This window comes from Saimiri boliviensis, chromosome 2 (assembly GCF_048565385.1).
Source record: "Saimiri boliviensis isolate mSaiBol1 chromosome 2, mSaiBol1.pri, whole genome shotgun sequence".
Taxonomy (NCBI): domain Eukaryota; kingdom Metazoa; phylum Chordata; class Mammalia; order Primates; family Cebidae; genus Saimiri; species Saimiri boliviensis.
This window is the reverse complement of record NC_133450.1, coordinates 83,192,339-83,206,893: the sequence shown is the minus strand read 5'-3', so window position 1 is coordinate 83,206,893 and position 14,555 is coordinate 83,192,339. Positions and strand designations below refer to the sequence as shown.

The following is a 14,555-nucleotide window of genomic DNA, read 5'->3' as shown; positions in this document are numbered from 1 at the left end:
AGAAGATAATAATGCAGGAAATGAAAGGCAAATAGCTGTCAGGCTTGTAGAAAACAAATGGCAAAGTAACTCCCTCCTTGTCATTTGGCCTTAAAAAGAGAAATTCTGATGCGTGCTACAACACAGATGAACCTTGAAGATACTATGCTACGTAAAATAAGCCAGTCACAAAAAGACAAATACTGTGTGATTGTACTTCATAGGAAGTATTTAGAGCAGTCAAAATCATTGAGACAAAAAGTAGATTAGTGGTCGCCACAGTGTGGAAGGAAGAAGGAAATGGGGATTTATTGTTTAATACAGTAGTCTCCAACCTTTTTGGCACCTGGGACCAGTTTCGTGGAAGACAACTTTTCCATAGACTGTGGTGGGCAATAGTGTCGGATGAAACTGTTCCACCTCAAGATCATCAGGCATCAGAGTCTCATAAGGAGCATGTAACCCAGATCTCTGACATGCACAGTTCACAACAGGATTCACACATCTATAAGAATCTAATGCCATGGCTGATCTGACAGCAGGTGGAGTTCAGGCAGTAATGCTCCCTCACCCACCACTCATCTCCTGCTGTGTGGCCTGGTTTCTAACAGGCCACACACTGTGGCCTGCAAGTTGGGGAACCCTGGTTTAACGGGTATAGTTTCAGTTTTATAAGCTATAAGAGTTTTGGAGAGAGATGGTGGTGATGGTTGCATGACAATATGAATGGACTTCATATCACTGAACTGTACACTTAAAAATGATTAAGGGCCAGGCGTGGTGGCTCATGCCTGTAATCCCTGCACTTTGGGAGGCCGAGGTGGGTGGATCACGAAGTTGAGAGACTGAGACCATCCTGGTTAACATGGTAAAACCCCGTCTCTACTAAAAATACAAAAATTAGCTGGGCATGGTGGCATACACCTGTAGTCCCAGCTACTCGGGAGGCTGAGGCAGAAGAATTGCTTGAACCCAGGAGGCGGAGAGTCCGGTGAACCAAGATCACGCCATTGCACTCCAGCCTGGGTAACAAGAACGAAACTCTGTCTCAAAAAAAAAAAAAAAAAAAAAAAAAAAAAAAAAAAAAAAAAGATTAAGATACAGCCAGTCATGGTGGCTCAAGCCTGTAATCCCAGCACTTTGGGAAGCCTATGCAGGTGGATCACTTGGGGCCAGGAGTTTGAGACCAGCCTGGCCAACATGGCAAAACCCCATCTCTACTAAAAACAAACAAACAAAAAATACAAAAATTAGCCTGGTGTGATAGCAGATGCCTGTAACCCTAGCTACTCAGGCGGCTGAGGAACAAGACTCTCTTGAAGGCAGGAGGCAGAGGTTGCAGTGGACTGATATGGAGCCACTGCACTCCAGCCTGTATGAGAGTGAGACTCTGTCTCAAAATAAAAACAACAACAACAAAAATGTTAAGATGCTAAATTTCATATTATGCGTATTTTACCACAATAAATTGGAAGGAAAAAAAAGAATTAACCTGGATCAATCTTATTACTTCCACTGCACTAGGCTGTAAGGACTGGGAAAGGAAGGAAAGAAAGAAGCAAGCAACACAGAAATGATACCATTGATGGGGTATCATTATAAAGCAAATATAGAAATGGTGTTACAGTTAACACAGGGAGAGCACACAGCATTACCTGGCTTCTACTCCAGGCCTCGTGGGTGGCTTTCCTGGTGGTGGCCGAGGAAAGAACTGAGATGAAGTTGAGCTATTGACTTGATCTGTGTTGACCCATGAAACTGGCCTTGGAATTTTGCTCTTTCTAGACTGGGAGATGATGGGTGACAGAAAGCTATCTTCAGCTGACCTACTCAGGTGAGAATCTACTGTCAGTCTTGAAAAGGGAGTGAGGACTTCCTCCTCACAAAAGGAAGCAGGAACAGTAGCTAGTTTCTCTTCTAGCAATTTATCAGAGGCACTTGAGAGGTCGCCAAGGAAGGACTTGAATTGTCTTTTTTCCATCAGAAGCTTGACTAGGTCTGGCTGATAAGCTTTCTTTTGGAGGAGCTTTTCTTTTGCAGAGACTGGAAAGGATGATTCCAGAGTTGAGTCTATCTCTTGTGCTAAAACAGGGATTCGGCTGTGTCTAGTTACAAAGGATGACCTAACCATATCCTTCCGGGTTGGGGCACCATGTTCATTCTCTGAAACACAATGAAACAGTTCTCCATTTCTAGGGGCAATTTTCTCTCTCTTACCCTCTTGGTGCAAAAAAGTAGAAAGGTCTCCTTGATGGCCTGGCAAGTCTTCACTCATGATGTCATCATCCTTAGGTATCTTACTTTTTTGCATTTCTGCCACCTGGCCTATCTGACCTTCAACATGTGAGTCAGTGTCTCTGGGAGAAATTTCTGAAGTTCCAACTGTCAGAAGCTTCATTACCTCCTTATTTTTGTCTTGATTTGGCACCAAACTAAAAGTCTGTGTTTTTGTCACATCAAGAGGTTCAGTAGTAGCTGAGTGATCCTTTTCCACCATTAACAAATCTGGGAGAGAGGAGAGCTCAACACAATGCTGCCCTCTACTTAACTTCTCATCTTCATTATCTGACTCTAAAAGGATGCTTTTCTCTTCATTTTCCCCAGGGAGATTTTCAGATTCTCCCACAACCAGTCTGTTATGATCAGGAAGTTCTTTTGGTCCCAGATCTTGAGATAGGTTACTTTCTCTAAAGTTGGGTAACATGTCATGACCAATGTGATCTATCTGAAGCCCCAAATCTGTTCTGCTTCCTCCACTAGGAGGTTCACCCTCTGTCACAACCAAGCCAGAGAAGTTTTCCCTTGGAGAGTAAAGTTCCACAGTGGGCTCCATGGGCTGAAGATCTTTCTTCTCTGGCTGCTGACCATAGTGAAAGCTTCCTGAAGTTGACTGTGTAGATGCCACAGAAGGTCTAGGAATTGTAATCTGGAGAAGGGGGAGAAAAAATTAAAATGTAATTACGTAAAATATCAATAAAGATACTGAGGTTTAACACCTCAAATGCTAACTTATAGGAAGAACACAGATGTTGACCAGGTCTGCCCAACTTACATGAAAAATGGAACAATTCTGAATAACAATGAATGACACTCAAGCTACCCTATTCAGAAACTGTGCAGAACAGTCTCTCCCTGTAGGTTTATCCCTGCCCCTTCTTTGGTGCGCTTTAGGCCCTGGAAGACTAATTTCTAAGGACTGCACCATCTGTGCATCCTTGCTTTCTGATTTGTGGTTAGATCTGCTCAATGGATGGTACCAACAGAGAAATCAGAGTGTTACAGGAAAGAGAAGGTTGGATAATGATTCTCCTTGCTTCCCCACTGAGGACTGTGGTGTTGGTGATGGCTACATTCCACTATCCTGGCCACAGCTCCCTTCTTGTGGCCTCTCTCTCAGCTACCACTCTCGCCAGGTTCTGCTAACACCTACTTCTACTCCCCTTTCAGGACTCATGGTAGGAATGGCTCCCTCTGTTGCTGGTCCCATTGGCTCTCTTAACTCTGCTCATACATCTGTAAAAAATTCCTTACATTAAATTATCTCCAAGTCCCTTTGAGTATGCCATCTATTTCCTGCCAGAAGCCAGATACAGGATTATAGGAAAAAACTTATTGGTAAATAATTGTTCACTGAAAAACTCCAAATTTTCATGCATTTTGTTGTTTTCCATAAATTCTATTAAATACTAGATTATATCTTCCTATAAGTAAAGACATACAGAAGTATTTACAAATGTTTCATGATTTCTCAATTTTTCTTTTTCTGTTTTTGAGACAGGGTCACTCTGTGTCACCTAGGCTGGAGTGTAGTGGTACAATCTTGGTTTGCTGCACACTCTCCTTTCCAACCTCAAGTAATCCTCCCACCTCAGCCTCCTGAGTAGCTGGGACTACAGACATGCACCACCACACATGGCTAATTTTTGTGTTTTTTGGAGAGATGGGGTTTCACCATGTTGACCAGGCTAGTTTCAAACTCCTGAGCTCAAGTGATCCATCTGCTTCAGCCTCCCAAAGTGCTGTATTACAAGTTTAAGTCACCACACCTGGCCAATTTTGTGTGTGTGTGTGTGTGTGTGTTTGTGTGTGTGTGTGTGTGTGTGTGAGAGAGAGAGAGAGAGAGAGAGAGAGAGAGAGAGAGAGAGAGATGGAGTCTTGCTCTGTTGCGATTCTCCCTGCCTCAGCCTCCCGAGCAGCTGGGATTACAGGTGACCACCACCATGCCCAGCTAATTTTTGTGTATTTAGTAGAGATGGGATTTCACCATGTTGGTCAGGCTGGTCTTGAAGTCCTGACCTCAGGTCATCCACCCTCCTCAGCTTCCCAAAGTGCTGGGATTACAGGCGTGAGCCACCGTGCCCAGCCCACACTGGGCCAATTTTTAAAGATCAAGCCTATGAGAAGTGAAAGTCTACTCCCCTTTCACTGAAGTAGTTTTAATTCTATATGAAAAAAGATTCATCATCTAATAAGAATGTCCTTCCTTAAGATACCTAAAGTTTTTATATTTTCATATCACCTAAAGTGACATGTTAAGTAGGCTGAAAATAACTATATAAACAGGTAAAGAAAAAAAGTCTTTTTGGGAAAACAAGTAAGTTAAAATCACTTAATGATACCCATTAAGTTCTAGGAAAACTACAGAAATTGGTCTGAATACAATGCAGAATGAATTTGGAGTAGTCATGGGAGATTTGGTTTAGATTCAATCTCTAGTCCAAAGACACCAAGAAACCATGTGGTTCCACGGTCAGCTAACATGTTTAGATCTATTTCACTCTGTGTCAGGAATACTATTAGTTGCACATGGATATGTAAAACTCATGGATATGTAAAGCTTGTCATAAGTCCAGCCCAGGAAAAAAACACCTAATTAATGTCCTGGAATAGCTCCAAAAAGGAAGCAGGGTCCTGAGGATCTTTCAGGCTAATACAAGACAGGCTATTTGGGCTCAGATCTAAACTCTTAGAGTAAGCGCAAATCTAAAACGATCCTGGGAAAAAGCATTAGGTTCTCTTGGTGCTGTTTTCCTTCAGGAAGTTATCTCATACTTCTGTTTTATTTTAATTATTCTAAAATATATTTGGGCAGCTGGCAATTTTCTAGTATATTTTTTAAGTGACATTGAAATCTAAAATTTATAGTAATTCACTTTTCAAAATTTACTTCTTAGTAAATGGACACGAAAGTGACCATGATAAGAAAAGCAAGTGTGAAATTATATTAAATATCAAATAACAAGGGAGATTATAACCTACAATCAAAATTGGGCTGAGTATTGTGGCTTCATGCCTATAATCCCAGTACTGTGGAAGGCCAAGGCAGGCAGATCACCTGAGGTCAGGAGTTCGAGACCAGCCTGGCCAACATGGTGAAACCCCATCTCTACTAAAAATACAAAAAATTAGCCAGGCGTGGTGGTGGGCACTTGTAATCCCAGCGTTTTGGGAGACTGAGGTGGGAAAACTGCTTGAACCCGGGAGGCGGAGGTTGCAGTGAGCTGAGATTATGCCACTGCCCTTTGGCCTGGGTGACAGAGCCAGACTCTATCTTCAAAACAAACAAACAAACAAAACCCCAAACCCCAGTCATCTCATCATTATATGTAATTTTAAGTACATCAGCCAAAATGAACACAGCAGTGCTATAAAAATAATACTCTGGGCCAGGAGTTCAAGACCAGCCTAGCCAACATGGTAAAACCGTATCTCTACTAAACATACGAAAATTGGACTGGGCATGGTGGCTCACACCTATAATCCCAGCACTTTGGGAGGCCCAGGCAGGTGGATCACGAGGTCAAAAAATCAAGACCATCCTGGCCAACTTGGTGAAACCCCATCTCTGCCAAAAATACAAAAATTAGCTGTGCATAGTGGTATGCACCTGTAGTCCCAGCTACTTGGGAGGCTGAGGCAGAAGAATCAGTTGAACTTAGGAGGCAGAGGCTGCAATGAGCCGAGATTGTGCCACTGCACTCCAGCCTGGTGACAGACCAATACTACTTCTCAAAACAAAACAAAACAAACAAATAAACAAATCCAGGCCAGGCACGGTGGCTCAGGCCTGTAATCCCAGCACTTTGGGAGGCCGAGGTGGGTGGATCACTTGAGATCAGAAGTTCAAGACCAGTCTGGCCAACATGGAAAAACCTTGTCTCTACTAAAAATGCAACATTGGCCAGGCATGGTGGCACATGCCTGTAATCCCAGCTACTGCGAGGCTGAGACAGGAGAATCGCTTGAACCCTGGAGGCAGAGGTTGTGGTAAGCCTAGATCGCCTCATTGCACTCCAGCCTGGGAAACAAGAGTGAAACTCTGTCTCAAAAAAAAAGAAAAGACACTAAAAATTAGCTGGGCGTGTTCGTGGGAACCTGTAATCCCAACTACTTGGGAGGCGGAGGTTGCAGTAAGCTGAGATCATGCCACTGCACTCCAGCTTGGCCAAGAGAGCAACACTCTTTCTCAAAAAAACCCAAAAAACAAAAAAACTCCATCGGTATTCTGAGACTGAAGCTAGGGTTAATTTCTACAGTTCTGAGATTAACTCATTTTAGATTCAAGATATAAATGTGTATGTATATGTGGTATAAAAAAAGACAGTGACAATTTTATACATAGAAAATATATATGAGCCAAGCATGGTGGCCTGTGTCTATAATTCCAGCTACTCAAGAGCCTGAGGCAGGAAGATTTATTGAGCCCAGGAGTTTGAAACCAGCCTGGGCAACATAGCAAGACCCTGCCTCAAAAAAAAACCAAACAAACAAACAACAAAAAAAAACCCAACAACAATAATAAACACATATATGAATCACCAGACAGGAGAATTTTTCTTAAAAAGATTCTGAGCAATTACACTAAACTGTGCATAAACTACTCTCATTTAATATTTCCAAAGGACTTTAACTTTCATAAGATATTCCCCAAATCATTTTTTACAAACCTCATTTCATAGCTTCTTTATATTTTAATAGGGTACTATTATCATTTTATTATTATTATTATTTTAGAGACAGAGTCTTGCTGTCACCCTAGCTAGAGTGCAGTGGTGCAATCACAGCTCACTGCAGCCTGCAACTCCTGGGCTCAAGCAATCCATCCACCTCAGCCTCTCAAGTAGCTGAGACTATAGGAATGCAGCACCATATCCAGCTAATTAACAAAATTTTTTTACAGATAGGGTCTCACTATGTTGCCCAGGCTGGTCTAGAATTCCTGAGCTCAAGACATGCTCCTGACTAAGCCTTCCAAAGTGCTAGGATTACAGGTATGAGCCCCTGTGCCTATTCAGAATACTATTACTAACACAAATTCACAAATGAAGAAAAACACAGCCAAGAAGTCACAAATAGGACTTCAGGATTTTGAAAGTTGTGCACAGCACAGTACAGCCTACTGACAAGCACTACATACTCAAATAAAGTCTGGGAAACTAAGTCTGCAATATCTGACAAAATAAAAGGAGAAAAACAAGGATCAACAGTTGAGTATGGAGAAGAGAAAGCTAATTCCAAGTGTAGCTGCAAATAGCTTCCTTAAACTATGAAGACATAAAAGCAGTTCTCATACTTGGAACACTCTACAAATGAACCAAATAAATAATCTGCCAGTAAGCCATATGCATCTTTTACATCTTTAATTTCCATAATTTACAAACATTTCATTATAGCATTAATTCAATCATTTCCTTTCTTCTGTTCTATAATTGTATTATGTACATCTTTCTAAAGAAATTGAAAAGGATATCAATGTTTTCCATTTCTTTCATGGTTTCTTAGTTCTATTAATACCTAGTACTAAGTTTGACTAAAATTAGTGTCAGAGTTAATAGTTCAGGTAAAGCAGCCTCACTATTTTTCAGCCACCCCATGTTTCAAACTAGCCACGAGTGAGAAACTATGAACTGCACACCAACTACTATTTGCATTTTAACTTACAAATTATCCTTTTACTTTTCTCTGATTCAAGGATTGTAATGTTACTAAGATAAAACTTTGTGAAATTCAACATTCATTCCAAATAGCCTATCTTCCAAATGGAAATAATGTTGTATATTAAATTTCTATGTCTCATTTTTATTTGTAGACAAAGACAAATAATTTAGCAGAGATATACACAGTAGAATAATTTGTTGGTACCTCATACAGCCTCAGCTATTAAAAAGCTAAATTTTAGGCCAGGCGCGGTGGCTCATGCCTATAATCCCAGCACTTTGGGAGGCTGAGGTGGGTGGATCACGAGGTCAAGAGATTGAGGCCATCCTGGTCAACATGGTAAAACCCTGTCTCTACTGAAAATACAAAAATTAGCTGGGCATGGCGGCACACGCCTGTAGTCCCAGCTACTCAGGAGGCTAAGGCAGGAGAATTGCTTGAACCCAGGAGGTGGAGGTTGCAGTGAGCCGAGATCGCACCATTGCACTCCAGCCTGGGTAACAAGAGTGAAACTCTGTCTCAAAAAAAAAAAGTTAAATTTTAGCCATTCAAATTCCACTACAGATCTCTTTTGTTTAAAGCAGCTTTATATAATACTTTATAGAAATGTTGAAAATTATAAATAAAACTACAATTACTGAACCACAATTTTATCTATCAAATTTTAATTTCAATTAAGAAATAGTACACAGCAGTGATAAGAGGCCATATGAAAAGAAATTAGGAACAGGATGGCTGACTAGAAGTACCTGGTACTCTCCTCCCCACAAGAAAGGACCCAGGCAACAAACAAACAGATAATATTTGACTGGAGGGTAAAAGGGAAAGCCCTGGAGTCCAGTGGGAGAGTGGAGAGGTGGTGATGTTCAGAAGCCCAGAAACAGCTGGGTGCAGTGGCTCACACCTGTAATCCTAGCACTCTGGGAGGCCGAGGTGGGTGGATCACCCGAGGTCAAGAGTTAGAGACCAGCCTGGCCAAAATGGTAAAACCCTATCTCTACTAAAAACAACAACAACAAAACCCCCAAATTAGCCAGGAGTGGTGGTGTGCACCTGTAATCCCAGCTACTTGGGAGGCTGAGGCAGGACAATCGCTTAAACCAGAAAGGTGGAGGTTGCAGTGAGCCGAGATCACACCACTGCACTCCAGCCTGGGTGACAGAGCAAGACTCCATCTCAAAAAAAAAAAAAAAAAAAAAAGCCCAGGAAGGCAGCATGGAGGCAGCCAGCCTCTAATCCCCGATTTCTTAAGCCCAGATTGGGCTGGAGTCAGGAGGGACTTTCTGTTGTTGGAAAAAGGTAAGCAGAAGACCCTCATCAGCCCTCGCTGCCACTGCAAACACCTACAATCCCTAATACCAGAGAATCCCTACTACCAGAGAATCCCACCATCCTTGCAGGCCTGGAGCCCAGTTTGGAGAACTGCCAAAAATTCACACAGCTGCTCTGCTTAAAATTAGGAGAACAAGGTGAGCATTCCCGCCCACCCCTGTGAGCCAAGCTGCCACAGCTTAGTGCCACCCTTATACCAGAGCCATTTCTGGAGTGCACCCTGTTCTGGGGGCCAGAAGCCACTGCACCTCTCCAGCCATTGGGCTCCATCTTTATTCCACCAAGCTCACACAGGTGGCTGGTGGCTACAATGTCATGACCCTGACTGCTTGGAACCTGGGCTCAGGATCAGCTGTGATTCCAGTCCTGCACAGCAGGAAAACTAAACCCTGACATTCACACTTCTAGGCAGAAAAACAGTCTGGTAGTCCCGCACAGGGCAGACCCACCCTCAGGTCAGTGTATTTGCCAGCAGTCAGGGCCAGCTGGCTCAGGCAGAAACACCTCCAGGCCAGCTGAGCAGCTGCACATCTGTGCCTTGGACCTGAGAAACAGCCTGCGGAGCCTGCCCCTGGAAGGTATGCTTCCCAGAGGAGCCAAGCAGCCATGAGCCCATGTCCCTGGCCAGAGTAACAGCACTGTGGCCCCAACCCCACTGAGCCTGACTCCAAACTGGCTGACCCACTTGTGTACACATGCATACGCTGACCTAAGAAGCAGCCTGTTGAGACCACACCCAGAAAAACCATGCCAACACTGCCAAAAACTCTCTCACCTTAGGCCAGAGGGACACTTGCAAACATCACTAGCATGGGTTACAGCTGAAGAAATTGCATAAGACTACACTATTGCATCCACCTAACATCAAAGCCAAGGTATCCCACAACCAACAGCCCAAGACCCATGTCTTTCCCTGTGAAACCTACTCCATAAAATTAGGAGAGTCAACTGTTCCACCACATGGATAGAAATTAACATAGGGACACATCAAACATGAAAAAGCAAGGAAACAGGACACCTCCCAAGAAACAATAATACTCCAGTAACAGACCCCAATGATAAGGAAATATATAAAATCCTAGAAAAAAATAAAAAGAATAATTTTAAAGAAATTCAGTGAGATACAAGATAATAAAGATAATTCAATAAAATAAGAAAAAATTCATGATTTCAATGAGAAATTCGATAGAAATAGATACCATAAAAAAGAAGCAAACAGGCCGGGCGCGGTGGCTCAAGCCTGTAATCCCAGCACTTTGGGAGGCCGAGGCGGGCGGATCACGAGGTCGAGAGATTGAGACCATCCTGGTCAACATGGTGAAACCCCGTCTCTACTAAAAATACAAAAAATTAGCTGGGCATGGTGGTGTGTGCCTGTAATCCCAGCTACTCAGGAGGCTGAGGCAGAAGAATTGCCTGAACCCGGGAGGCGGAGGTTGCGGTGAGCCGAGATCACGCCATTGTACTCCAGCCTGGGTAACAAGAGCGAAACTCCGTCTCAAAAAAAAAGAGAAGCAAACAGATCTTAGCACTAAAGTTATTAAATGGGCCATGTGTGCTGGCTCAGACCTGTAATCCCAGCTCTCTGGGAGGCTGAGGAGGGCAGATTACTTGAGGTCAGGAGTTCCAGAGTAGCCTGGCCAACATAGTGAAACCCCATTTCTATTTAAAATATAAAAAATTAGCCAGGTGTGGCAGCTTGTGCCTGTAATCCCAGCTACTCAGGAGGCTGAGGCAAGAGAATCGCTTGAACCAGGAGGCAGAGATTGCAATGAGGTGAGATCACGCCACTGGACTCCAGTCTGGGCAACAGAGCCAGACTCCATCTCAAAAAAAAAAAAAAAAAAAAAAAAGAATTCAATGTGAATTTAAAAAAAAAATACAATTGAGAGCTTCAACAACAGACTAGACCAGGCAGAACTTCTGAACTTGAAGACAAGTCTTTTGAATAACTCAGGCAGACAAAAATAAAATTTTTTAATAAAGTAGATCCTGCAGGATCTACTAGATTTGCTGTATTTTATTTGTTAAGCAAGCAAATAACTAGGAATAAATTTAACCAAAGACGTGAAAGAGCTCTACAAGTAAAACTATAAAACACTGATGAAAGAAATTGAAGAAGACACATAACAAAATGGAAATATATCCCATGCTCATGTATTGGAATGATTAATATTGCTAAATTAATAGTGTTTAAATGTCTATGGTACTTGAAGTGCTACAGATTCACTGCAATCCCTATCCAAATACCAATTACATTCTTTGCAGAAATAGAAAAAACAATCTGACCCCAAATAGCTGAAGTGATCCTGAGCAAAAATACAAAACAAAAGCTGGAGGTATAACCCTAACTAATTTCAAATTATACTGCAAAGCTATAGTAACCAAAACAGCATGGTACTGGCATAAAAAAAGACATATAGACCAACAGAAAAGAACAGAGAATCCAGAAATAAATCCATTTATCTACAGATTTTTGACAAAGGCACCACAGCATTCCTTGGGGAAAGAACAGTCTCTTCAATAAATGATGCTGGAAAAACTAGGTATCTGCATGCAGAACAATGAAACTAGATCCCATCTCTCACCCTATATAAAAATCAGCTCAAAATAGACTGAAGACCTAAATGCAAGGCCCAAAACTATAAAACTACTAGAAGAAAACATAAGGTAAATGTTTCAGAACACTGATCTAGGAAAATACTTTATGAATGACACCTCAAAAGCACAGATAATGAAAGCAAAAATAAATGGGATTATATCAAGCTAAAAACCTGCTTCACAGTAAACAGTCAATAGAGTGAAAAGATAACGTACAGAATGGAAGACAACATCTGCAAACTACTCATCTGACAAGGGATTAATATCCAGACTATATAAGGAAATCAAATATCTCAACAGCCAAAAGAAAAGAAAAAAATGTCATTAGAAAATGGGCAAATGGGCCCGGGTGCAGTGGCTCACGCCTATAATCCCAGCACTTTGGGAGGCCGAGGTGGGTGGATCACGAGGTCAAGAGATCAAGACCATCTTGGTCAACAAGGTGAAACCCCGTCGCTACTAAAAATACAAAAATTAGCCGGGCGTGGTGGTGCACGCCTGTAGTCCCAGCTACTTGGGAGGCTGAGGCAGGAGAATTGCTTGAACCCAGGAGGCGGAGGTTGCAGTGAGCCGAGATCGTGCCACTGCACTCCAGCCTGGGTAACAACAGCGAAACTCCGTCTCAAAAAAAAAAAAAGAAAATGGGCAAATGGTCGAAACAGACATTTCTCAAAAGAAGATATACAAATGGCAAACAAATACATGAAAAAAATGCTCAATATCACTAGTCATCAGGGAAATGCAAATCAAAACCACAATGAGATATTATATCACTCCAGTAAAAATGGCTATCATCAAAAAGACAACAAATAACAAATGCCAGCAAGGATGCAGAGAAAAGGGAACTCTCAAATACACCGTTGGTGGGTGATATGGTTTGGCTATGTCCCTACCCAAATCTCATCTTGAATTCTCACATACTGTGGGAGGGACCCAGTGGGAGGTAACTGAATCATAGGGGCAGGTGTTTCTCATGCTATTCTCTTGATAGTAAGTCTCACAAGATCTTATGGTTATTATAAGGGGGAGTTTTCCTGCACAAGCTCTCTTTGCCTGCTGCCATCCACAATAAGATGTGACTTGTTTCTCCTTGCCTTTCCACTGTGATTGTGAGGCCTCCCCAGCCATGTGGAACTGTAAGTCCAATTAAACCTCTTTCTTTCGTAAATTGCCCAGTCTTAGGTATGTCTTTATCAGCAGTGTAAAAACAGATTAATACAGTGGGAATGTATAGCTACTATGGAGATCAGTATGTAGATTCCTCAAAAAACTACAAATAGAACTACCATACAATTCAGCAATCTCACTACTGGGAAAATCAGTATATTGAAGAGATATCTGCACACCCATGTTTACTGCAGCACTGTTCACAATATCCAAAATATGTTATCAACCCAAGTGTACAACAACAGATGAGTGGATAAAGAAAATGTGGTGTATCGGCTGGGCCTGGTGGCTTACACCTGTAATCCCAGCACTTTGAAAGGCCAACGCAAGTGGATCACCTAAGGTCAGGAGTTAGAGACAAGCCTGGCCAACATGGCAAAATCCTATCTCTACTAAAAATACAAAAATTTGCCAGGTATGGTGGTGTGTGACTGTAGTCCCAGCTACTCGAGGGTGAGGCAGGAGACTGGCCTGAACCCAGGAGGTGATGGTTGCAGTGCGCCAAGATTGCCGCCACTGCACTCCACTCTGGGCGAAAGAGCCAGACTCTGTCTCAAAAAAAAAAAGAAAAAGAAAAAGAAAAGAAAATGTGGTATATATAAACAATGGAATCCTATTCAGCCATAAAAAAACAAAATCCTGTCATTCATGGCAACATGGATGGAACTGGAGGCTGTTACGTTAAAAAAAAAAATCAGGCAAAGGAAGACAAATACCACGTTCTAATATGAGGAAGCTAAAAAATTTTGGTTTACTTAAGTAAAAAGTAGAAGAAAGGTTATTAGAGGCTGGGATGAGTAGAGGGAATGGGGAGATAGGGAAAGATTTGTTAAATAAAAAAATTACAGCTAGATGGGACAAATAACTTCTAGTGTTCCATAGTACTCTATGATGATTACTGCTAACAATAATAAATACATATATATATATATATATAATTTTTTTTGACACAGAGTCTCACCCTGTCACCCAGGCTGGAGTGCAGTGGAGCGATCTCTGCTCACTGCAACCTCTGCCTCCCGGGTTCAAGCAATTCTCCTGCCTCAGCCTCTTGAGTAGCCGGGATAATAGGCATGCCCCACCACACCCAGCTAATTTTTGTATTTTTAGTGACACATGCCAGGAAAAGCCACATGAAACTGCTATTTCGGCTGGGTGCGGTGGCTCAAGCCTGTAATCCCAGGACTTTGGGAGGCCGAGGCGGGTGGATCACAAGGTCGAGAGATCGAGACCATCCTGGCCAACACGGTGAAACCCCGTCTCTACTAAAAATACAAAAATTAGCTGGGCATGGTAGTGTGCGCCTGCAGTCCCAGCTACTCGGCAGGCTGAGGCAGGAGAATTACTTGAATCGAGGAGGCAGAGGTTGCAGTGAGCTGAGATTGTGCCACTGCACTCCAGCCTAGCGCCTGGCAACAAAGTGAGACTCTGTTTCAAAAAAAAAAAAAAAAAAAAGAAAGAAAAGAAACTGCTATTTCAAATAAAGTTTACCACTGTAATGTCTCTCAAATCTTCATTGAGATTTTCACAGTTTAGGC

At 42.3% G+C, this 14,555-nt stretch overlaps 1 protein-coding gene across 3 annotated transcripts in view; it reads right to left on the bottom strand.

Annotated features, from left to right (window-relative positions):
- Positions 1-14,555, bottom strand: part of TTBK2 (tau tubulin kinase 2) — a 164,715-nt gene that overhangs the window by 12,667 nt on the left and 137,493 nt on the right. For all 3 annotated transcript variants that reach the window (XM_039469265.2, XM_074393778.1, XM_074393779.1), the window contains one exon: positions 1,635-2,905. In XM_039469265.2, coding sequence (XP_039325199.1) covers positions 1,635-2,905 — 1,271 coding nt within the window. The remainder of the gene's footprint in view (positions 1-1,634; positions 2,906-14,555) is intronic.